Source organism: Bufo gargarizans, chromosome 2, assembly GCF_014858855.1.
Source record: "Bufo gargarizans isolate SCDJY-AF-19 chromosome 2, ASM1485885v1, whole genome shotgun sequence".
In the NCBI taxonomy this organism is placed as follows: Eukaryota; Metazoa; Chordata; class Amphibia; order Anura; family Bufonidae; genus Bufo; species Bufo gargarizans.
Window position 1 is genome coordinate 680,286,695 of NC_058081.1, and position 23,096 is coordinate 680,309,790.

The 23,096-nt window shown below is 46.8% G+C and overlaps 1 protein-coding gene across 3 annotated transcripts in view; it reads left to right on the forward strand.

Moving 5' to 3' along the window:
* Positions 1 to 23,096, forward strand: part of DIXDC1 (DIX domain containing 1) — a 102,813-nt gene that overhangs the window by 49,170 nt on the left and 30,547 nt on the right. For all 3 annotated transcript variants that reach the window (XM_044278480.1, XM_044278482.1, XM_044278481.1), the window contains exons 6-7: positions 18,308 to 18,420; positions 19,941 to 20,086. In XM_044278480.1, coding sequence (XP_044134415.1) covers positions 18,308 to 18,420; positions 19,941 to 20,086 — 259 coding nt within the window. The remainder of the gene's footprint in view (positions 1 to 18,307; positions 18,421 to 19,940; positions 20,087 to 23,096) is intronic.

A 23,096-nucleotide genomic window follows, 5' to 3' on the forward strand; every position in this document is an offset into this window, starting at 1 on the left:
ATCTCAAGAGTGGAGCTCTGCCTTGGATGGAAAGCACGCCACGTATGCTCGGCCACCTCTCCATTCAATGCAATCTGAAAGTAGCCGCATCTCCTCTCCCTTCATTTTCATGACCTATTATGAGGTAGGACCAACACCTAAAGGACATTTATTCATGACCAGATGGGAATGAATCTGTTGCTGGCGGACAGATCAACTTCCTCCACTCGCTACATCCCCATCCTGATCACGTCCGGTATTCTTGGTGGCACGTGTTAGCAGAATTTTGTGCCGGTTGTCTGTTCTCTTATGTCAAATGCGAATGCCCGCACTCAGTGGTGTGTCTGCACAAATTGTTAGTTTTACTCCCCATTTATTTTAAAGGGATTTTCCAAGACCTTTATACTGATGACCCATCCTCAGGATAGGGCCCCGAGACCCCCGCCGGTCAGCTGTTTGAGAAGACACTGGGGCTCCTTCTCTCTACTCACCAAGCACAGCGCCGTCCACTGCACAGCTGCTGTTCTTGGTATCACACTCAGCCCCGTTCACTTGAATACGACTGCGCTGCACCTAGGCCACGTTACCAATGAACGTGTCGTCACTTGCCTAGGCAAGGATGTCAGAAGGCCGCAGCGCTACTGGAGCACCGGTGACTTCTAAAACAGCTGATCAGCGAGGGTCCCGGGTGTCGGACCCCCACCGATCAGATATTGATGACCTATCCAGAGGACCCTAATAAAAACCACATGTAATATCTCAAACATTTTGGAAAAACAAAATTACAAATTATGGGGGTCATTTACAAACAGATATATGCCACTGTGGCATATATCTGGCGCAGATTCTGTCGCAACCTCTGTTGCGGCAGAAACTGCGATTTAATAATTTTTTTACCCGCTCACACCAGGTCTAAAAAAAAGGGAGCATGACGTGGGTGGGGAAGCAGACGTGCTCTCTCCATTGACTGGCTATGCGGGTCTTCACGGATCAGTTTTGCTCTGCATTCCATGACGGAAAGAAAACCACAGCATGCTGCTCTCCGGTATGAGAACGCAACCAAACGGAACGGAATGAATTTTGGAGCATTCCGTTCTGTTCAGTTACGTTTTTTCCCCATTGACAATGAATGGAGACAAAGCGGAAGCGTTTTTCTCCGGTATTGAAATCCTATGACGAAACTCAATAACGGAAAATGTAAACGCAAGTGTGAAAGTAGCCTAAGGCGTAGAAAATGGTCTAATTGTGAACCAGCAAGGAAGCTGTCTTACATTTATAATCGGCGTGGATACGCTGAAGTTATGTGTAGAGGACGGCGCCAACACAGGGGCTTATTAAGACTGGCGTCTGTGTGTGTTCCGAAATTTGCAGAACGGCGCGGATAGCCATTAATATAACTGCCTAATCTTGTCCGCAAAACAGACAAGAATCGGACATGTTATTTTTTTTTTTGCGGACCACGTAACGGCGCAAAGGATGCGGAAAGCACAGAGTGCTGTCCGCATCTTTTGCGGCCCCATTGAAGTGAATGGGTCCGCATCCAAGCCGCAAATACTGCGTCTCCGATGCGGACCAAAACAACGGTCGTGTGCATGAGGCCTTAATAAATGTGCCACTATGTGACAGTGTTTTTTGCCTCATTTTTTTTATTGTGGCAAAGGTGTAACCAGTTTTTTTTTTGTTTTTTTTTTTGTATTCGGCCACGTTCACACTACAGTAAATCACAAATGTGTGCTGTCCATGTCCCCCGTGGGGAGCACACGTACCCATTGATGTTTTTCACGGACCACTGGTAGAAGATGCCCTGGAAATTAATTTCCGTGGAATACAGATGACACAGGGAGGGATTCTTCACCATCTTCTTCATGGACAAAACAGGGATTGATTTTCCATGGAGCTCTTGCCTTTCGCGGTTACATGGGCGAATGCAGAACCATAACGAGCATAGGGCGACCATTAAACAGGTCGATGAACGTTAAAGAGCCTTCACAGCGGCTGATGGAAACTGCAGGGGGAGCGCTGTTTGTGCCCGAGTAGTTTGCATTATGTTGGCCCTTTCTGCCCACCCTTGAGCTCTGACTTTTGGCGGGTTATCGCTGCCTGTTTACACTGGACAATGATCAGGAACTAGCGGTTTTATGAACGCCCATCTGCCCGATCATTGACCTGTGTCCATATGGGTTTCATCAGTGACTGACAGACTGCTGTGTAAAGTATGGCATCATGTCAGTCACCAGCCTGGGGGGCGGCGGAGGTGGGGGGAGCACTCTCATCGTGAATACATCAGACTCCCAGATGACAGTATGTGTCCAGTGTATTCTTCCAGTGATCCTAGTAGCCAACCAGTATAACTATTTTGGCTACTAGTATTGCGGACCAGTAGCTGGGGTATACCGGCGTGACATAATAAGGTGCACCATGTGTAACTATGTATAAAACCCCTTAGAGACCCGTGCTTTGTCTGCCGAGCTTCCCCGTCACAGATAATTATCTTAATTACGACCATGGATATGTTTCTCTATTTAATTAGGATTTAATTGAATTCTGTAAGGGCTCATGCACATTTTTGTGTCCGTTCTGTTTATTTTGTGTCCCGTATGCGGAATCATTCGCAAAAAAAACGGAATGTCCTCATGGCCGTTACGCAAAAAAATAGAACATGTCCTATTATTGTCCGCATTATGGACAAGGATAGGACTGTTCTATTAGGGGCCAGCTGTTCGGCAAAATGCGGAATGCAGAAGGCCGGTATCTGTAGATCTGAAATTCGCAGACCGCAAAACCTCCAATGGTCGTGTGCATGAGCCCTAAGGCTGACTGCTTCCAATTAATCAGAATGGACATGTCATGAGGCGACACAAACATAAAGTCACCCATAGCGCGGATTATGGATTAGACGCACCATGCTGGTTCTCTAACTCCGAGTCCGACCTGACCTCACTCTATACGAATACCTGCAAAACAATCCATAAGTAGACCCACATTACCTGTGTGAGGACTGACACGGTCAGATATGGGGTAGCTTATAATATTGGGTCTTCCGAATAATAGGGAATTCTGCATAAGAAGATGGAGGTACCGGGTTTAGGGCGCTCATCTGGCTGCAAACAGCAGCTCTGGCCATGGAGGACTGCATTACACAGATGAACAGGGCCGGTGTAATGCTTTGTTTCCCCTGGGGAGGAGCTGTAGGGAAATGTAACAGCTGTTGTCTCCCACAGAAGTTCCAGCAGTGGGCAGTTTATAAAAGGGCTTGCCCAAACCCAACAATCCATTTAAGGGCTCTTGCACTCGACTGTTTTTTGTCTGCATCCGATCCGCATATTTTGCGGGTCGGATGCGGACCCATTCACTTCATTGGGAGTGAAAAAGATGCGGACAGCACTCCGTGTGCTGTCCGCCTATGTATGTCCATTCCGTGGCCCCTCAAAAACATAAAACATGTCCTATTCTTGTCTGTTTTACGGACAAGGATAGGACAGTTCTGTAGAGGGACAGACGTTCTGTTCCACGAAATGCGGAACGCACACGGCCAGTATCCGTGTTTTGTGGTTCCGCAATTTGCGGACCACAAAATGGCTACTGCGGTGTGTATGAGCGCTAAAAAAGAGGATCCCATGAGGGAGGGCCTCATTATAATATTGCATTAATGATTTGCACAGCTTCTTTCAGACATCTTAATTAAATAATCACCTCTTTTGGAGGGAGTTTAAGTCCGAAAATAACTTAAATTAGGTTTTTATGTAACATTTTTAGTGATTTTTTTTGTTTTCATTTTCAATGTCACTATATTTTACTTTAATCTTCAATCACTGGCAACTGGTGCAGCAGCTCAGGGAAGATAATAATCACAGAAAATGATATACAGATCAGAAAAAGACTGTGAATCAGTATGTGACCAGGAAAATGTGTAACAGAAAGAGAAAAAGGCACTCACATGTAGACCGCTGCCCTGAGGCTTCTTTACCACCTCCTTCTGGTCCCCGGCAGACCGCTGGGACCCTCAGTGATCCCCAATATGGTGGATCCTCTGTCTTTTTATCTCTATGCTCATGTCATCTATCTATCTGCCTTTCTGTCTGTCTGTCTCTCTCTATCAATCTTTATCTCTATAGTTATCTACTTATCTATCTCATATGTATCTATCTGCAGTATTTATATATCTTCTGTGTATCTATATCTCTTTCTCTAGTTATCTATCTGTCTTTCAGTTTGTCTATATCTCTCTCTCTATTATCTATATACCTTTCTGTGTATCTCTCTATTAAAGGGCTTCTGTCACCACCAAACCCCTTTTTTTTTTTCTTTTTTTTGGGGGCTTGTTAAAATCGTTATTTAACGACTATTCCCTATATAGGGATCTTACCTTTGTCTGTGGCTTCTTTTCATTAAAAAACGATCTTTTAAAATATGCAAATCGCTTCACTACCAGCAAGTAGGGCGTCTACTTGCTGGTAGCCTCCGCAAAAAACCGCCCCCTCCTCTTGTTGATTGACAGGGCCTCCTCCGGCTGGCCCTGTCAGCATTTCAAAAATCCCGCGCCTGTCTTCATTTGGCGCAGGGGCTCTGAGAAAAGGAGGCTCGCCTACTCAGCACTCCCTCAGTGCGCCTGCGCCGATGACGTCTTCTCTTTCGGTGATGTCATCGGTGCAGGCGCACTGAGGAAGTGCTGAGGACTGGGAGGCGAGCCTCCTTCTCTCAGAGCGCCTGCGCCGAATGAAGACAGGCGCGGGATTTTTGAAATGCTGACAGGGCCAGCCCTATCAATCAACAAGAGGATCGATCTATCTATCTATCTATCTATCTATCTATCTATCTATCTCGTATCTATCTATCTATCTATCTATCTATCTCGTATCTATCTTTCTATCTATCTTGTATCTATCTATCTCGTATATATCTATCTATCTATCTCGTATCTATCTATCTATCTCGTATCTATCTATCTCGTATCTATATCTCGTATCTATCTATCTCTCTCGTATCTATCTATCTATCTATCTATCTATCTCGTATCTATCTATCTATCTATCTATCTATCTCGTATCTATCTATCTATCTATCTATCTATCTATCTCGTATCTATCTATCTTATCTATCTATCTTGTATCTATCTATCTATCTCGTATCTATCTTGTATCTATCTATCTATCTCGTATCTATCTATCTATCTTGTATCTATCTATCTATTCTCTCTGGTATCTATCTATGTTCATATGTATTATATTTTTATCACATAGAGGCCTCACATCACGCTTCTCCCTTTATTACATTATCCCTCGTCCCTCCTGAGGTGCTGTGTATATAAATTATTCAGATAAGAGATGCCAAAAAAGAAAAAAAAAATCCCACTAATTCCCCGGGTACCAAGCCGTCCCCTCTGCCCATTGGATAATGAGGCCCTCCCTCCCCCTCCCCCTGAGCCTGTATTCATCTTCTGGGTGGGAAGAATCTTCTGCAAGGCTCCGGGTGACAGAACGAGGGAAGCCGTCAGCTCTGGGAATAATCCAGAGGAGCCTGGCTGCGGTCAGTGCATTGTGACGCCCCGCTAAGGAGATGCCGTCCATTTCTCCCCCGGCTGCGGTGAAGGCAGCGTCTGCTCGCACCTAGAACCCACCCCGAGCGAGCAAAACAAGCTGGAGGGTGATGGGAAAATGCAGAGCGGCATGGAGCTGGGAGCCGGCAGTGATGTGCGGAGACAGGAGGCTGGAGGGGTGCTGAGGATGGAGGAATCGCAGCATCGCCGGGCGCCATAAACAGGTAGCAGCGTCTGGAGAGGACGAGGCTCGGAGACCGCGCGAGGCTGGCACAGCTGCATGGCTCCAGAGCCTTGAACCATGGGAGGCAAGCTGGTGAAATGGTGAGGAACATGTCTGGTAGCTGCCTACGTTCACTCTATGGTGGCGTCCAGGACCCACGATAATGCGGTTTCTCCGTCATTTGTGATCTCAGTGAAAGTTGCTGCGATGGATTTGGGAATATTTGCGCAGTTTGCACCCCTATCCATGTATCTAGCCAGCTTCACGCATGAGTATGGTTATAAAATCGGCATCCAGAGCGCCTTCTGGCGTCATACAGCTGCCATGGTAACCATCCTGCCCTGTTGACGTGGCATTTCTGGCCTCGAATTGCAAATTTTCAGCAAAAAAATCGTGCCTTCGATCTCTGCAGCACAGCAGATTGTGACACGCGGTTTTCCTTCTGTGTGGCGCCACCAGGTGTGAACGTGGCCTGTGTGGTTTTCAGGCACAGCTTTCAGACGTACCTGGGTAGAGCTGGAAGCATGGGCGTGCATGATGTGTGCCAACCGAGGGGCACGCCAAATATGTGGGTCGTCGATACGGTCTGTATACCATACTTACTTTTAATAAACGGTGTTACGAGCCGCTTTTTTGTACGTGTGCCATTAAAGGGGTTATCCCATGCTTAGTATAAAAAAATGTGACAGTCTAGAACCGGCCCTGTACCTCACATGGATCCGGAGATCTCCACATTCACTGCTCCAATTGCTCTGCTAGATTTATTTCAAGCTGGTAGTTTAGGGGGCGTGCACTCTCAGGGGGCATGTCCTGTCTGCTGCACATTAGGGGGCGTGCACTCTCAGGGGGCATGTCCTGCCTGCTGCACATCAGAGGGGGTGCACTTTCAGGGGGCATGTCCTGTCTGCTGCACATTAGGGGGCGTGCACTCTCGGGGGGGGGGGGCGTGTCCTGTCTGCTGCACATTCGGGGGTGTGCACTCTCAGGGGGCATGTCCTGTCTGCTGCACATCAGGGGGGGTGCACTCTCAGGGGGCATGTCCTTTCTGCCGCAGCTGGTGGAAGTTGGAAGGATAGAAATTAGCATGTGCTTCCATCTCAGTGAGCAGGACAGAGAAATTAGAAAGAGAGCAAACAGCAGGTGGCGCTATACCGATAGGTTTTAGTGGATAGCTCACTAGCTATACTCCATTTTTAATTAGACCCAATTCCAAAAGTATTCAGACCCAGGTGCTGGTTTGAAAGCTGTAGAATAGTTTTCATGGGAAAACCCCTTCAAGCTCTACAGATACTTGTGCCATGTGATAACTGGCCCAAGGATGTCACACAGCATGAGAGGTGATCCTACCCCCATTGTCTGAGATGGGAACACCCCTTTAACTGTGTCAGTTTCCATTGAGTTCTATGGAGCACAACAGTTGTGCAGGATTGGATTGTGCAGATTTACATCCTGACATGTTGGCTGCCGTGTGATGGGCACGCAGAGCCGTGGGCATTGTTTACATGTCAGTGCCTTAAAGGGGACCTGTCTTATCTCCTGACATGTCTGTTTTAATAAATGCTTGGATAATAAAAAAAAATCTGCAGCATCTTCTTATATCACCCTGTGCTGTGCTGTTCCTCTGTTATTCTTGTTACCAGCTGGAATGGGGCACATTGACCCAGGGAATGACACCTGATTGTCAGTGTAGTTATAAATTTCTAGGAGGAATAACAGAGGGACAACAAAGGGCGGACTTTCCGGTATGCTCCAGGATTGTTATTTCATGGGGAATATAAGTATTTAGTTAGCCGGGAAAGGCTTAAGGTCTTCTTTAAAGGGGTTATCCAATATCATAAACTGCCACCCCATGTGCCAGGCCCCTCACAGGGAATATACTTACCCGGGTCCCCGCACCACCACTGCTGCTTCTCCCCGTGCACGGATGAAAACATTCGGTGTCAGGGGGGAGCAGCCAATGGCAGGCGGGGACGTGGGTGACGCTAGGGAGGCCCCGTCCCCGTCCCAGCCTGCCATTAGCTGTGCCCCGCCGACACCGGATGTTTTCATCCGCGCACGGGGAGAAGCAGCAGCGGCGGTGCGGGGACCAGGAGCGGAGCAGGGAGCGGGCACCCAAGTAAGTATATTCACTGTGAGGGGCCCGGCACATGGAGGGGCAGTTTGTAATATTAGATAATCCCTTCAAGGTACAGCAGCGTTCATACAGATGTGCCAGCTATATGGGCACCTGTGGGGCGCAGGACGTGCCACGCTGTAATTGATGACCTGGCCAGAACACAGATGGGCCGTCATATTTTACAGCTATCTCATCCGTGCCTAATTAGCCATATCCCTTAATCCTGACCTACCTAATGCCACGGTACAGGCCCGACGCCAAGGCAGGCATTCTGATTATATGCGCACCTGTTAATTACTACCACATTTAGTCTCAATTTCATTTACTCCCCCGATTTCCGCATCACGGATCAAAGCCGTGCATGTCGCCATGATTTTTTTATTTTTATTTGAACACACATTTAAATCAATGCTGTTTGCGGAAAATGCGGACAGCACATGTCAGCGAAAAACGGAAATGTGGACGAGGCCTTATGCCGACATTATATAGCAGTTTTAGAGCATGATAATGGCTTTTGTGTCTTTTTTACTAGGCAGTGCCAGTCAGTAGTGCCAGTCAGTAATCCTGCTAAAAGGGGGAATAAAAGGTCAACCAAAAACATAAGTGACAGGAGAGGATGGGAAGGGGGTCACCGATGGTGACGCAATTACAGGTCCAGCATGGCTAAATAAAACAGGGCAAGCTCGACCCTCATATAAAGTGTCCATGACTTTGCATTGCCAAAACCAGGGGCGGACTGGGAACTTAATGTGGCCCTGGAAAAAATACAAAAAGTGGCCTGTTTTGTAGTTGGATCAAAATTGATGGAAGGCAGAGCCAGCAATACCATATTGTGGCACATTATACCACCCCGACAGAGCGAAATACCACATCCATCACAAATTACTGCCAGCAGCACAAAATACATCCCCAAAAACTTCCTCTGGCCGGCCATGAGGAGGGTCCAGACGGCCTCCTGAGCATCGGTCCACCAGGAAATTTCCCTGTAAGGTCTATGTCCAATTCGCCCCTGGCCAAAACTGACCTCCCCAGATATCTCATCTCAGACCTGGTCAAAGACTTTACGAGTCCATTCACAATTGCGGTCCGCAAATTGCGGATCCGCAAAATACGGACACCGACCATGTGTTCCACACTTTGCGGACCACACATGGCCGGCAGTATGATAGAAATGCCTTTTCTAATATGCACGTGGTGTCCGTAATCCTGGATGAAAAGAGGCGTGCTTCCACAGTGTCACCAAGCCACTGATGTGTGAATACACACATTAAAGTCAATGGCTACGTGTGCTGACTATGGAGACCACAAAGAGCTCGCGTCCACCATTCAAAGACGTGTCGAAGAAAGAGGCCTAACTAGAGAAAACAGCGGTTATATCCGACCCTCTGCGTATGGGGTCTTCATACAATGTTCTCACGTCCTGCTTTTTCTTCATTGATTGGTGGCCCGGACCATGCGTGTTGGGGGTCAGTAAGTGACAGATGTGCGTGTTGGGGGTCAGTAAGTGACAAATGTGCGTGTTGGGGGTCAGTAAGTGACAAATGTGCGTGTTGGGGGTCAGTAAGTGACAAATGTGCGTGTTGGGGGTCAGTAAGTGACAGATGTGCACTATGGATCCTCTACTTACAATCAGGGGCACATTCACAAGGGGCTGATCAAGCACCAGGTCCTAACCCATCACGCAGAGGTTGTAGATGTTCCTCATGTCCCTTTGGGTCCTTAATCAGTGGGGTCATACTGCCACCTTGTCTTCAGTGGTGACCATAATGAATTTAGTCACTTGAAAGAAGAACTGTAATGTTGGTATCACTTTATGCCATGGTCCGTTTCCTTCAGCCAGATTGGACCCTTATCGTCGGTGCAGTTTTTGTAGTCGTCAGTACATACGGCACTTTCCACTTAGGGTGACATCATTCACATTACCAGAGGGTTATGGACTTTCCATTTATCAGGGCTCAGTACCACCCGTGTATCTTCGCTTTACATCTGATTGTTATCCCTCTTGGCAATGTGTAAATTAACATTTTAGGCTAGGTCTACACGACGACATTTGTCGCGCGACAAATAGGGCGCAACAGTTGTCGCGCGACATTTTGTTGCACCAATGTCGCGCGACAATTTTTATAATGGCAGTCTATGGTGTCGCACTGCAACATGCGACATGTTGCGACTGCGACGCGACAGTCGCAGAAAAATCCATCTTGAATGGATTTTCTGCGACTGTCGCGTCGCAGTCGCAGCATGTCGCATGTTGCAGTGCGACACCATAGACTGCCATTATAAAAATTGTCGCGCGACATTGGTGCAACAAAATGTCGCGCGACAAATGTCGTTGTGTAGACCTAGCCTAAATGCCTGACCTCATGTCTTTCTGAGCTGCTGTCAGCAGCCTTTGGAGATGAGCTTTGCAGCAGCCACCTGGCCCATAGGCACAATGGATGGAAGGGGACTGATTGACTGCTATGGGAGAGGTTTGTCTTTGTAGGCTTGCTCTGCGACCTGTGCGGAGGTCATTGTGCAGGGAGGTGGAGGATATGAGCTGTGATCACCAACTATTAGAAACACTGTGTTATGGGTATAGGTCAGGCATGCTCAACCTGCGGCCCTCCAGCTGTTGTAAAACTACAACTCCCACCATGCCCGAACAGCCTACAGCTATTAGCCTACAGCAGTGCATTGTGGGAGTTGTAGTTTTACAACAGCTGGAGGGCCGCAGGTTGAGCATGCCTGGTATAGGTGATATCTCCCTGTGATAATGAGATGACTGATAAGAATTGATCTCTTTAACAGGAAGTCCCCACATAGTATTAGACTTAGTGGCCAGCGCAAAAGCTGGAGGATTTCTTTGATTTCAGGCTCATGTACACGACCGTTGTTGTTTTGCGGTCCGTTTTTCACGGATACGTTGTTCCGTATCTGAGTTTTTTTTCCTTTTTGTTATTGCACAAAACATATCCGTATGATTTCCGTATTTGATCCGTTTTTTGCAGATAGAGTTTCGGATAGAGTCGCTATCCTTCGTCAAGAACCATTCCTGATGAAGGATAGCGACTCTATCCAAAACGCGTTGAGGCTTAGTAGTCACAGTAGTGACATCACTCCTGCTCTGTATTAGCGTGAACCACGAGATTGAACTAAAGGAGCTGCGCTGCCGGCCGGGCGCGTCTCCAGGTTCAAGACACTCTGACCTGACCTGTGCCTGCAAAAAAAGCTCCAAACACATCCCAAAAGGACTTGGGACTTGGGAGAAAGACATCTAGAGTAAAGGTCACTCAGATTTGTGACATCCCACAGCCTAGTCCGTACGGAGGGTGTGAGGGGGGCTTATTCACATTGCAGCTCAAATTGATGGAGCGCGGTATCAAGATTATTTTATTTATTGCTTATTTTATGTGGCAGGCGTCTCGTGGTCCTGCTATGATACTGCAGCTTCACAGCGAGGAGGGGGAAGAGCGCTACTAGAATAAACATACAGCTCTTTAAAAAATTAAATATGTTTACTATAAAAATTTTGTCAATAGTTAATTTTCTGATGACCATACTGGGGGAAATGTATCGAAACTGGAGTAAAGGAAAACTGGCTTAGTTTCCCATAAAAAAAAACTGATTCTACAGTACCTTTCATTTTCCTAAAGAGCTCTAAAAAATGGAATCTGATTGTTTGCTATGGGAAACTAAGGCAGTATCATTGCTCCCCAGACAAAATTTGGTAATATATTTATAATGAAGTAATATTTAAGTATTTTCATTTTCTTAATTTCCAGAGAACCCCTTTTAACTAAATTTGTTCCCTCCATAAAATGCAAAGTATGATGCATACCATTATACCTGCCACATGCACAGTACCGCTATACCTTACGCATTCAGAATACAGCTATACTGCACACAAACATAGTATTGCCCTTTGATACAACCTACGTACATTGCTTACACACTGACTGCTGCCCGGATCAAGTTACAACAGCCGGTAGGAAGCTCCAGCTGCTGTAACTTAAAGGAACAGACAAGAGAGAAAAAAGGATCTTCCAACTGCCTTATCCTGCACTCCCCTCCATATAGCTACCTAACATGTAACCAGCGCAGGTGCCGTTCCACCCCCCCCCCCCCCCATCCCGCTACTTCTCTGCACGTGGAGTGTCTACAGCTTTATAACATGGAACAGTAGGGACTTTTTTGCACTTACTGGCTGCTTAAAAGTGACATTATCACTAGGAGATTTATTATTACTCTCTGTAGAATTGAAGAGCTTTTTCTGAGTTAGAGTGAAAATGGGTTAAAGGGGTTATCCCATTTTAGACAATGGGGTCATATCACTAAGATATGCCCCCATTGTCTGATAGGTGCGGGTCCCACCTCTGGGAAATGCACCTACAAGGTGAACGGAGCGGAGAAAGTCGAGAAGGGAGCACTGCGCAGCCGCCCTCCATTCATTTCTACGGAGCCACCGAAAATAGCCGAGCACTGGCTCGGCTACCCGTCAGCCCCGTAAAAATGAATGGGAGCGGTGGCCGCGCATGCGCGGTGCGCTCCCATTCACTTCAATGGGAGAGGCGGGGAGCTGCGCCTGGTGGTGGATGGACCCCCGGTAACCCGGGGTCCTCCAGCCACAACTCTCCCCGGCGCCGTTCTCCTTGTAGGTGCATTTCCCAGAGGTGGGGCCCGCACCTATCAGACAATGGGGGCATATCCTAGCAATATGCCCCCATTGTCTAAGATGGGATAACCCCTTTAAGGGGCATATAACCAATATATATATATACTGTATAAACCTGGAATATCTAATATATAAAGCTGAGTGTATGTATGTATGTCCACTAAAGGAATCTGCACGGTCGTATTTACAATCACGAAATTTTGCACAGCCGCCTCCTGTGACACGGGGAATCTTATAGACTATGTTTTGAGTGGAAATTTCCAGTTATTTACCAAAAAACACGCTTAATAACCTAACCGCCAAACTCCAGGAGCCATTGTCTGTTGGCTGTTGTGGCAGTCAGCCTGGCTATTCATCAGGTTGCATATAGCAGCCAATCACAGCTCAGCTTCTTCTTTGCTACAGGTCATTAATATGAGCTCTGATTGGTTGCTATAGGCAACGAAGGACATTCTTAGTATAAGACACGTTATGTGTGAGTTATTATGATTTCGATTGCGACTCTTAGGCAACGTTGTTGTAGAGGCTGATGTCACTCACATGGCCGTACGTGTATACTAATTCTGTGGGGCTTTATATACTGTCAATTAAAGACAATAATGCCCTGCTGTGGAGGTCTTTGTTAGGGGGGCGGGAGGGGTGTTGTGAAGGTTAAACTTAAGGGGTGGGCTGCTGTGGAGGTCCCATTTTAAAGAGGGGGGGCACTGTGTGTGGGGGGGGGCAGCGTTAAGGGGTGGGTGTATGTAGAGGTCACTGTTAAAGGGGCGGGGTGCTGTAGAGGTCACTGTTAAGGGGGCAGGGTGCTGTAGAGGTCACTGTTAAGGTGGCGGGGTGCTGTAGAGGTCACTGTTATGGGGGACACTGTCGATATCTTTTAACGACACACACAAACATTAAATGAAATAGATGAAATATACCCGTGCGAAGCCGGGTCCCTCAGCTAGTATATATATATATATATATATATATTTATTTATTTTAACACACAATTTAAACATTGATTTTAGTTCCAAGTTGATTGTGATAACTAACCCAATCTGTCAGCCTGAATCATGATTTATACATAAAGCCGGGGCCCTTAGTTTCTGACATGTGCGAGGCAATGTGTGACTGCAGATTGGTAGTGTAATGAATTAGATCAATTATTAAGCCCGGGCTGAGACCGCTTAGAGAAGAGACATTGCATGTGAAGAAACCCCCAGAGGACAGCCATGAGGCCATTGTCCCCCCATGCATAATACATCAGTATTTTACATTGTCTGATGAAGATGTAAATAAGAACTATGGGGGTCATTTATTAAGACCGGCGTTTTAGACCTCTGCTGGCTTCTACATAACTTCGGCGCAGTATCCTATGATGCTGTGCGCACGATGTATGCCGCTCAGCCTCCGGGATATATGGCCCGCTCACGGACTGTATGTCTTAGATGGCATTCGCTTGAATGAGTCCACAATCAGGAGCTGCGGTGCGAAACGGAGGCACAGAACCTCACGGAAGCACCACGGAGTGTTTCTCTAGACTTCGTGTCTCTGCACCGCAATAAATATGAACTTGTTCTATTTTTTTGCAGTGTGGACGTATCACGGACCCATTTAAGATAAATGACCTTGGAGCCGCCGCGGCAGCCGCACGGATGGTGCCCGTGCATTGGGGACTGCATATTGCGATCCCCAATGCACAGAACGGCCGAACAACAGCCGTGTGCAAGAGGCCTTAGGTTGAGTCTAATAGGCTCACACATATAGAAGACATAGAGTCCTTTGTAAGGCCCACGAGTGCCATGCCAACCTATTGGCATCTCCTAATAGCACTGCAGGGGGCACTGATGGGGTGACATAGGTGCTGTGGTTGCACTTCTGCCATCAACATGACTTAAAAGGGTTATCCCATGATTAATGTAAAAAATGAAAATGATACATCATACAATACATGACAATCTATTAAAGCTAGAACCAGCCCTGTCCCTCCCATGGATCCAGAGATCTCCACATTCATTGCTCCCGTTGCAGGTGGCGCTATACAGATACAGTCATTGAATAACTCACCGGCTATACAAATTTTTTAATTACATTCAATTACAAAAGTATTCAGACCCAGGGGCTGGTATGAAAACTGCAGAATATATTTCATGTGACACCCCCTTTAATAGTTGGGTTGTTCACTGGATTGATCTGCTCTTTTCCATCATTTGGCATAAAGGGGTTAAAAAGGCATGGGGCAGCAGGACTGAATACAGATATATTTCTACATGGCATGCCGGAAAATGGAGTTGTCTTTCATCTAGGCTGGCTCTTTCATTATAAAGAGGACCTCTCCCATCTCCTGACATGTCCATTTTCTTATGCCGTTCCTCTGTTCCTCCTACTAGTAATGTATGGAACAGGCTTTTTTTCGTACTAGCCTTACAGGTCTCCGGCAGGTATCAGCCTGCCATAGCTCTCTGGATCCAGCATAGCTGGATGTTACCGCAGTGCATCCGGCCCCATTGATTAGCCCCATTGATTATAATGGCAACTGGTGGAGATCCAGCCGCTACCCGGCAAATATACCGGAATTTGGCCGATCAAAAACAGTTTTGTGCTCTCTATGCTGGACCCAGAGCGCTCCGACAGGCTGTTCTCTGCCGGAACAGCCTGCCGGAGACCTGTAACGCTGTGTGAAACTAGCCTAAATTGATAACTGGGCATCACCATTCCCCCATATCAAAGGTAATTGGATCGTGTCAGACTGTGTATGGACACGTCTCCGAGTGCTAACACCCAACTGTCAATTTATTCTTACATTTCTCGGAGGAATAAAAGAGGAAAGGTGCAACGTCAAGTTTTAGGAAAACTGTTAGTTCATGAAAGATACAAGTATTTACTAAAATGACATATCAGGCACCAGAGCGATGCCCTGTTTATTAGGTATGGGGGTTGGGAGGTAGGAGGCTGGCTCCATGTGGCGATCCTGCTGGACACGCGACACAGATAAAGAGGACATTATTTCAATTAAGTCTTCATTCTGCTTCAAACAAAAGTCAGATAATAATGCATGGTTTAATTCTATTTGTTTTTGGCTTCAAAACAGTTAATCATAATTTTTTCTTTAAATTCATTTTCGTGGAAGCCCCAGCTGCCTGCCAGAATTAATGAGCTGCATGGCCTTCTAAGCTGTTGAATACAAGGAGCGATCTTATCAAGATAAGAGCGTTGTGCCGCCTGATCAAAAGCTGCCACCTGGCGAGCTGTCACTTCATATCTGGATTTATAATCTATTCCTCGGCTAGAAATGTTTTCATACCTCTCCACGGAGACTGCGGCATTGGAATTGTCTTCTAATAAGCATTGTATTAGAAGACTAGGTGCTTATCTGGGCCTCTGCCACCAGTCATGGGACTGCATATGTGCATGTGCACTGTTTTTTTTCTTTTATACAATGAACCTGACCATAGGACGCACCTAAGTTTTAGGGAGGAAAATCTGAAAATAATGTTTCATCAACAGATCAGACCCCCAGTCTTCATTAGACCTCAGATCAGATCCCCAATCTTCACCAGACTTCAGATCAGATCCCCAGTCTTCATCGGACCTCAGATCAGATCCCCAGTCTTCATCAGACCTCAGATCAGATCCCCAGTCTTCATCAGACCTCAGATCAGATCCCCAATCTTCATCAGACCTCAGATCAGATCCCCAGTCTTCATCAGACCTCAGATCAGATCCCCAGTCTTTATCAGACCTCAGATCAGATCCCCAATCTTCATCAGACCTCAGATCAGATCCCCAGTCTTCATCAGACCTCAGATCAGATCCCCAGTCTTCATCAGACCTCAGACCAGATCCCCAGTCTTCATCAGACCTCAGATCAGATCCCCAGTCTTCATCAGACCTCAGATCAGATCCCCAGTCTTCATCAGACCTCAGATCAGACCCCCAATCTGTATCAGATCGATAAACCTCATCAGACCCCCTCCCAATCAGACCACCAATCTTTACTAGACCTCAGATCAAACCCGCCAATCAGACCCCAATCTGTATCCAACCTCAGATTAGACTCCCCCGGTCTGTATCAGACCCCCTCCTCCAAATCCTCATCAGACACACCTACATGCACTATGTCCTGACACTATACGCAGTCAGGACACAGCATGGCGGCCAGAAGACCATGGTGTGGTGAGTACAGCCATGTGCAGCACTATATTTGCTGCTTCCTACGCCTCCTGCATAATAACCATTTCCAGAATGGAAGTGGTGATTAGTATTCGCTTTCGCTTTAAGAGGCACTGCCATTTTCCTTAAGCCTCATAGAAAGCAATGGAGCGGTGGCCAGGCTTGTCAGTGCGTTCCTATTCATTTCAATGGGACTTCCGAAATTAGCCGAGTGCACTGTGATATGCCCCCAATGTCCAAGATCGGACAACCCCTTTAACACTGGGGGGGCGTCTCCCATTGCTGTGATAACAGGCTACCACTATGGCATGGTAATGGTCATACAGATGCTGGCTATCCTGTCATTGGAAAGGTGCCAGAATACACAGGACACCGCAACTTCCGTAATGGGGGCATAGCCAAAGACCGTCAGTGTGTCCATGCTGAACCCTGCACAGTGACGGAAGTGCTTATGGACGTGTGGACATATCAGGGGGGTAAGTGTATAAGAAACTTCAGTTTCAGAAAGTTGTTGCACCACATAAGAGTTCTATAGTTTCAAAGAAGTTCGGACTCAACTGGCCCTATTTATATAGAGGCATATTATATATTGCATTATATATGTTTTTACACCATTTTTAGGTGCATAAACCCACTGAAAATGTACAAAAGTTCAAATAAAACGGTCTTGTATATAAGAGGAAGTCTCATCTGAGGGGATTAGGGTGCTCCTGTTGTTCTCTTTATGTTAAAACATTCTGTCCATAATTATTCACACTGTGTCCAAACTTGAGAGGTCAGAGGCGCTCACCTCCACTGACGTGCAGGCGATTCTTGGGAAGGAGCGCAGTGTAAAAGGGCCTTACAATAGACCCAGGATCAGATAGGAACTGACCGCATCATACATTACTATCAGTTTGGGTCAGGGGAGCAGCTGTTGGCCCAGGAGATGCTGGCCATACATGGACCATGTTTCCAGGCCTGAGGAACATATCTACTTCACTCTGTGGTTTCAGACCCTCCTGCCAGGATATTGCTATAGAAAATCATTGGAGGAGTGGAGGGCTTTTACAGAACGTTCTCCCCGCTGTCTCCCTCTTTATACTTCCTATAAGAAATAAATGGGAGGAAGGATCAATAGCTGCATTAATTAGGCCTTTTCTGGGCTGCGGTCTTCTTAGCATGGCTCCTACCATTTCTTACAGGTTCCTTTTAGCTAATGTGTCCATCTGTCTTGGCAAGAGGTAAATCATCAGCGCTGGTCTAGGTTGTGTTTTAGCCCAGCAGATGATCAGGGTCTCTCTAGAAAGGATTAAACACCACTAAGCCCCCATACCCCATGGAGACTAATGCGATTGCACCGTCTGATCATTATGGATGAATTGAAGCCCGTCTGACAGATGCAATTTTCCATAATTCAGTAGGGACCCATAAAATAGAAGAAGCCTTAGAAGTTAAAATGAATACCGCATAAATCACATACTCTCTAAATGCCTGCGTATGGGAAATTAACCGGGTGACACTTCTCTTGGGTTCACGTGATAATGGTGAAGTCATTCCAACCATTCAAGTCAATGGAGGAGAAATGCCACCTAATGGCATGTAATAATGTAAGGAATAGGGCTTCAGTATCGGTCGGTGTTAACCTTTCCCTCCATTTGCTTTCAGCCTGGCGTCGCCAAGTCCTGTGCACAGCTCAAAGTCAGAGGTGAACGGCGTTCAGTGCGAAGAGAAGGCAGAAATCACCATCATACAGTGCGAGGAGGCCATCTCTAAGAAAGGTGAGGTGGTCCCGTCCTCTGTGCAGATACAGTGTAATTGACTGAAGTGTTCTGTAAGGGGTCATGCACACGACTGTATGTATTTTGCGGTCCACAAAACACAGATCTGCCCAAAAAATGGGATGACATCCATTTTTTTTTTTTTGCGGATCCATTGTAACAGTGCCTGTTTTTGTCCGCAAGACAGACAAGAATAGGACATTTTTTGGGCGGAACGTACTTGTAGACATATGGATACGGAATGCACACTGAGTCATTTCAATTTTTTTGCGGCCCCATGGAAATGAATGGTTCCGCATACGGGCCCAAAAAACACACATAAAAAAAAAAAAAAAGAAACAGAACGGACACAGACAAAAAAATAAGTTTCTGTGCAAGAGCCCTAAGAATGAGGCCACACGTGGCAAATCTACGGCTAATCCACGGCAAAATCCACTCGAGTTACTGTACATGTGGATTTTGGTGCAAATTTGCTGTGGATTTCACCCTCTGCATTACAAAGGTGACATCCGTGGTGAAATCTGCAGCAGACAGTAAACCGACATGCTGTGGATTTATAAACCGCAACACAGGACAAGTTATACATGTGTGGATTCTAGTGCGGAAATTTTCTGCATTGTGTGGATGAGATTTTTTAAAATCTGATGCACTTTGCTGTGACTGTAAACGCTGCAGATTTTCCATGTGTGACCCTCACCTGTGAGTTGTCTTTACTGTTAAAGAGGACATTTTGACTTGGGGAGATAAAGCTAAGGTCCCATTCACACGACTGTATACGAATGACATCCGAGTTGCATTTTTTTTCAGTGGTTCCGTGGTCCACAGATATTGGGACCTCCACGGGCACAGGTGCGCCAGTTTTCTACTCCAGTTCCTGGCTGGAGTAGATTTCAGTTTTGGTGCACGGACAGCAGAAGATGCGACAAATTTATTAAGATGTGTGCGCCTCTTGGTCAGATCTTCCTCCAGAGTATTTTTTACTAAGACTGGTGTCAGAATAGGTGATCAGTATCAGATCGGTGGGGGTCCGACACCTCCGCCGATCAGCTGGTTCAAGAGAACGCACGGCACTGTGCCAGCGCAGCTTTCTCTTCATTGTTTACCTGCTCGCTGTCGACAGTGGTAAGCAGGTGTAAAAACAAGAAGCCGTCCCATTCAGCTCTATAGGGCAGCTTGTACTCACACCTGCTCACCACTGCGATGTTGACAGTGAGCAGGTAAACATTGAAGAGAAGGCTGCGCTGGCACGGTGCCGTGCGTTCTCTTGAACCAGCTGATCGGCGGAGAACCCCTGCCAATCTGATACTGATCACCTATCCTAAAGATGGGTCATCAATATCAAAATTCCAGAAAACTCCTTTAAAAACCTACATATAGTTCCCACATAATACTGCCATTTGATTCACAAATAAAGCTAGCGCACAGTGCCGGATAATACTGGGTGGCCTTAGTTTGCTTCAGGAGTTTCAGTCTTTTATTCCTGCGCTCTGTACAAAGTGATTTGTTTTTCTTGCCCACAGAAGAAGGCTCCGTACCTCCACCTGAATGTCAGCCCTCCAGCCGTACCATATGCCCGGACTCCTCATGGGAGGACCATCTCCTGGAGCAACAGGATCATTTAGAGAAGGAGATGGAGGAAGCCAAAAAAATGATATCTGGTTTACAGGTGTGTACCGTTACCTTTGCCGCATTTCGAAAGTGCACTTGACCTTCTAAAGTGCCGCAGTCAGTGGAGAGTGCTGTAGAAGGCAAGATTCCCAACTGTCCTGTTTGGCGGTAAACCCCTGTCAGCATTTTAAAGGCTATGGACAGCTCTGGGGGTCATTTTTATTGTTTATTTATTATTGCATTTAGGGGTGGACTGGGCGAATGTGGCCCTAGAAAGAAAACATAAAGTGGCACCATGGGGGAGGGGGGTCTACATTGACAGAAAGTGGGGCAACACAAGTAGTCAGACAGCAGAAGTGGGTGGGGCGGCCAGTGCCGTAGTGCAGCACAAAGTACTGCCCCAGCAGAACTAAATACCACAGTGCAGCACAACGTACTGCCCCAGCAGAACTAAATACCACAGTGCAGCACAACGTACTGCCCCAGCAGAACTAAATACCACAGTGCAGCACAAAGTACCGCCCCAGCAGAACTAAATACCACAGTGCAGCACAAAGTACCGCCCCAGCAGAACTAAATACCCCAGTGCAGCACAAAGTACCGCCCCAGCAGAACTAAATACCACAGTGCAGCACAAAGTACTGCCCCAGCAGAACTAAATACCACAGTGCAGCACAAAGTACTGCCCCAGCAGAACTAAATACCCCAGTGCAGCACAAAGTACCGCCCCAGCAGAACTAAATACCCCAGTGCAGCACAAAGTACCGCCCCAGCAGAACTAAATACCACAGTGCAGCACAAAGTACCGCCCCAGCAGAACTAAATACCACAGTGCAGCACAAAGTACCGCCCCAGCAGAACTAAATACCACAGTGCAGCACAAAGTACCGCCCCAGCAGAACTAAATACCACAGTGCAGCACAAAGTACCGCCCCAGCAGAACTAAATACCACAGTGCAGCACAAAGTACCGCCCCAGCAGAACTAAATACCACAGTGCAGCACAAAGTACCGCCCCAGCAGAACTAAATACCACAGTGCAGCACAAAGTACCGCCCCAGCAGAACTAAATACCACAGTGCAGCACAAAGTACCGCCCCAGCAGAACTAAATACCACAGTGCAGCACAAAGTACCGCCCCAGCAGAACTAAATACCACAGTGCAGCACAAAGTACCGCCCCAGCAGAACTAAATACCACAGTGCAGCACAAAGTACTGCCCCAGCAGAACTAAATACCACAGTGCAGCACAAAGTACCGCCCCAGCAGAACTAAATACCACAGTGCAGTACAAAGTACCGCCCCAGCAAAACTTAGGGTACTTTCACACTAGTGTTATGCTTTTCCGGTATTGAAATCTGGTAAAGGGTCTCAATACCGGAAAAAAACGCATTGGTTTTGTCCTAATGCATTCTGAATGGAAAGCAATCCGTTCAGTATGCATCAGGAGGTCTTCCATTCCGTCCCTTGTATGGTATTTGACCGGACAGAATCCTGGAACAATGCCGCACTTGCCGGATCCGGCATTCATTTCCATAGAGATGTATTAATTCCGGATCCGGTACCAAGTGTTCCCAGAAATTGCTGCATCGCCAGATCCGGTTTTCCGGTCTGCGCATGCGCCAGGATATAGGAGGAGCTACTTTAGCTTTTGATCTTTGCAAAAATTTTAATACCGGATTCGTTATTCCATATTCCATATGATACCGGATGAGACGTCTAACGGATCCGGAAAAAAAAAAGCTATCCGTTTGTATACGACTTGCCGGAACTGCCTGCTAGATTCTAACAACGCTAGTGTGAAAGTAACCTAAATATCACAGTGCAGCACAAAATACTGCTGTCCTCGCTACAGAATTCAGCTGTATCTCCATCCGGAGGATGGCATTACAGTTAAATTCAGGAGGACACCTGCGGCCTCTGGCTGAGTGTATAAGTGTCTGGTGCTCCTGCATTAAGGCCTCATGCACACGGCTGTTGTTTGGGTCTGCATCTGAGCCGCCGTTTTGGCGACTCAGATGCGGACCCATTCACTTCAATGGGGCCGCAAAAGATGCGGACAGCACTCCGTGTGCTGTCTGCATCCGTTGCGCCGTTCCGCGGCCCCGTAAAAAAAATATAACATGTTCTATTCTTGTCTGCAAAACGGACAAGAATAGGCAGTTATATCAATGGCCGCCCGTTCCCCAAATTGCGGAAGGCACACAGGCGGCTTCCGCAAAAAACTGCACGGTTGTGTGCATGTAGCCTAATGCTGAGAGCATCAGATCTTTATGTACTGAGCTGGCGGTCCTGAGGAAGGCATCGGCACACAGGGAAATTTCCTGTAGGAACTATCCACAGACTGCATCTACAGACTGGTTTAGTTGCCCATGAGCCTCTAGGCTCTAGCCTGCACTTTGACTGACAGGACCGGACAAGTGTCTACACATCTACATGTCTACACGGCCACACCCCTGTTGTTCCAAGAGGCTCATTTGCATATATTAAAACATCATTTCCTCAGTAATGTGGGCACATATGAACATGGGACCAACACAGACTCCTTCAGCTGCCAAGTGCACATGTAACAGGTCAGCTGGTGTCATAGGTACAAAACTGCTGACAGATGCCCTATAAAGTCTGCCCTGTAATCTGGTCATGAGGTGTGAAACGGAGTATAATACATTTACACAGTAATATCAGCAGATTATTTTAATAGGTGCCTTAGGACGTAGCAGACATAGTCCTGCCATTAATAGACCTCCTCAAACATCTCCTGAGGATTACATCTACCACATGCGCTGGTCATTTAGCAGACACCAGTTGTAATACAGCGGTCCCTCAAGTTACAATATTCATTGGTTCCAGGACGACCATTGTATGATGAAACCATTGTAAGCTGAGTAATCGGTTCCAAAGCCCCAAAATGTCAAAGATAAGAGAAAATGAAGATTAAAGAAAAATAAGCAGATAACTAAGACAGATAAAACAAGTCCTTACATATAAGGGTCCATTCACACGTCCGCAATGCGGAACGGAATTGCGGACCCATTTATTTCTATGGGGCCGCACGATGTGCTGCCCTGA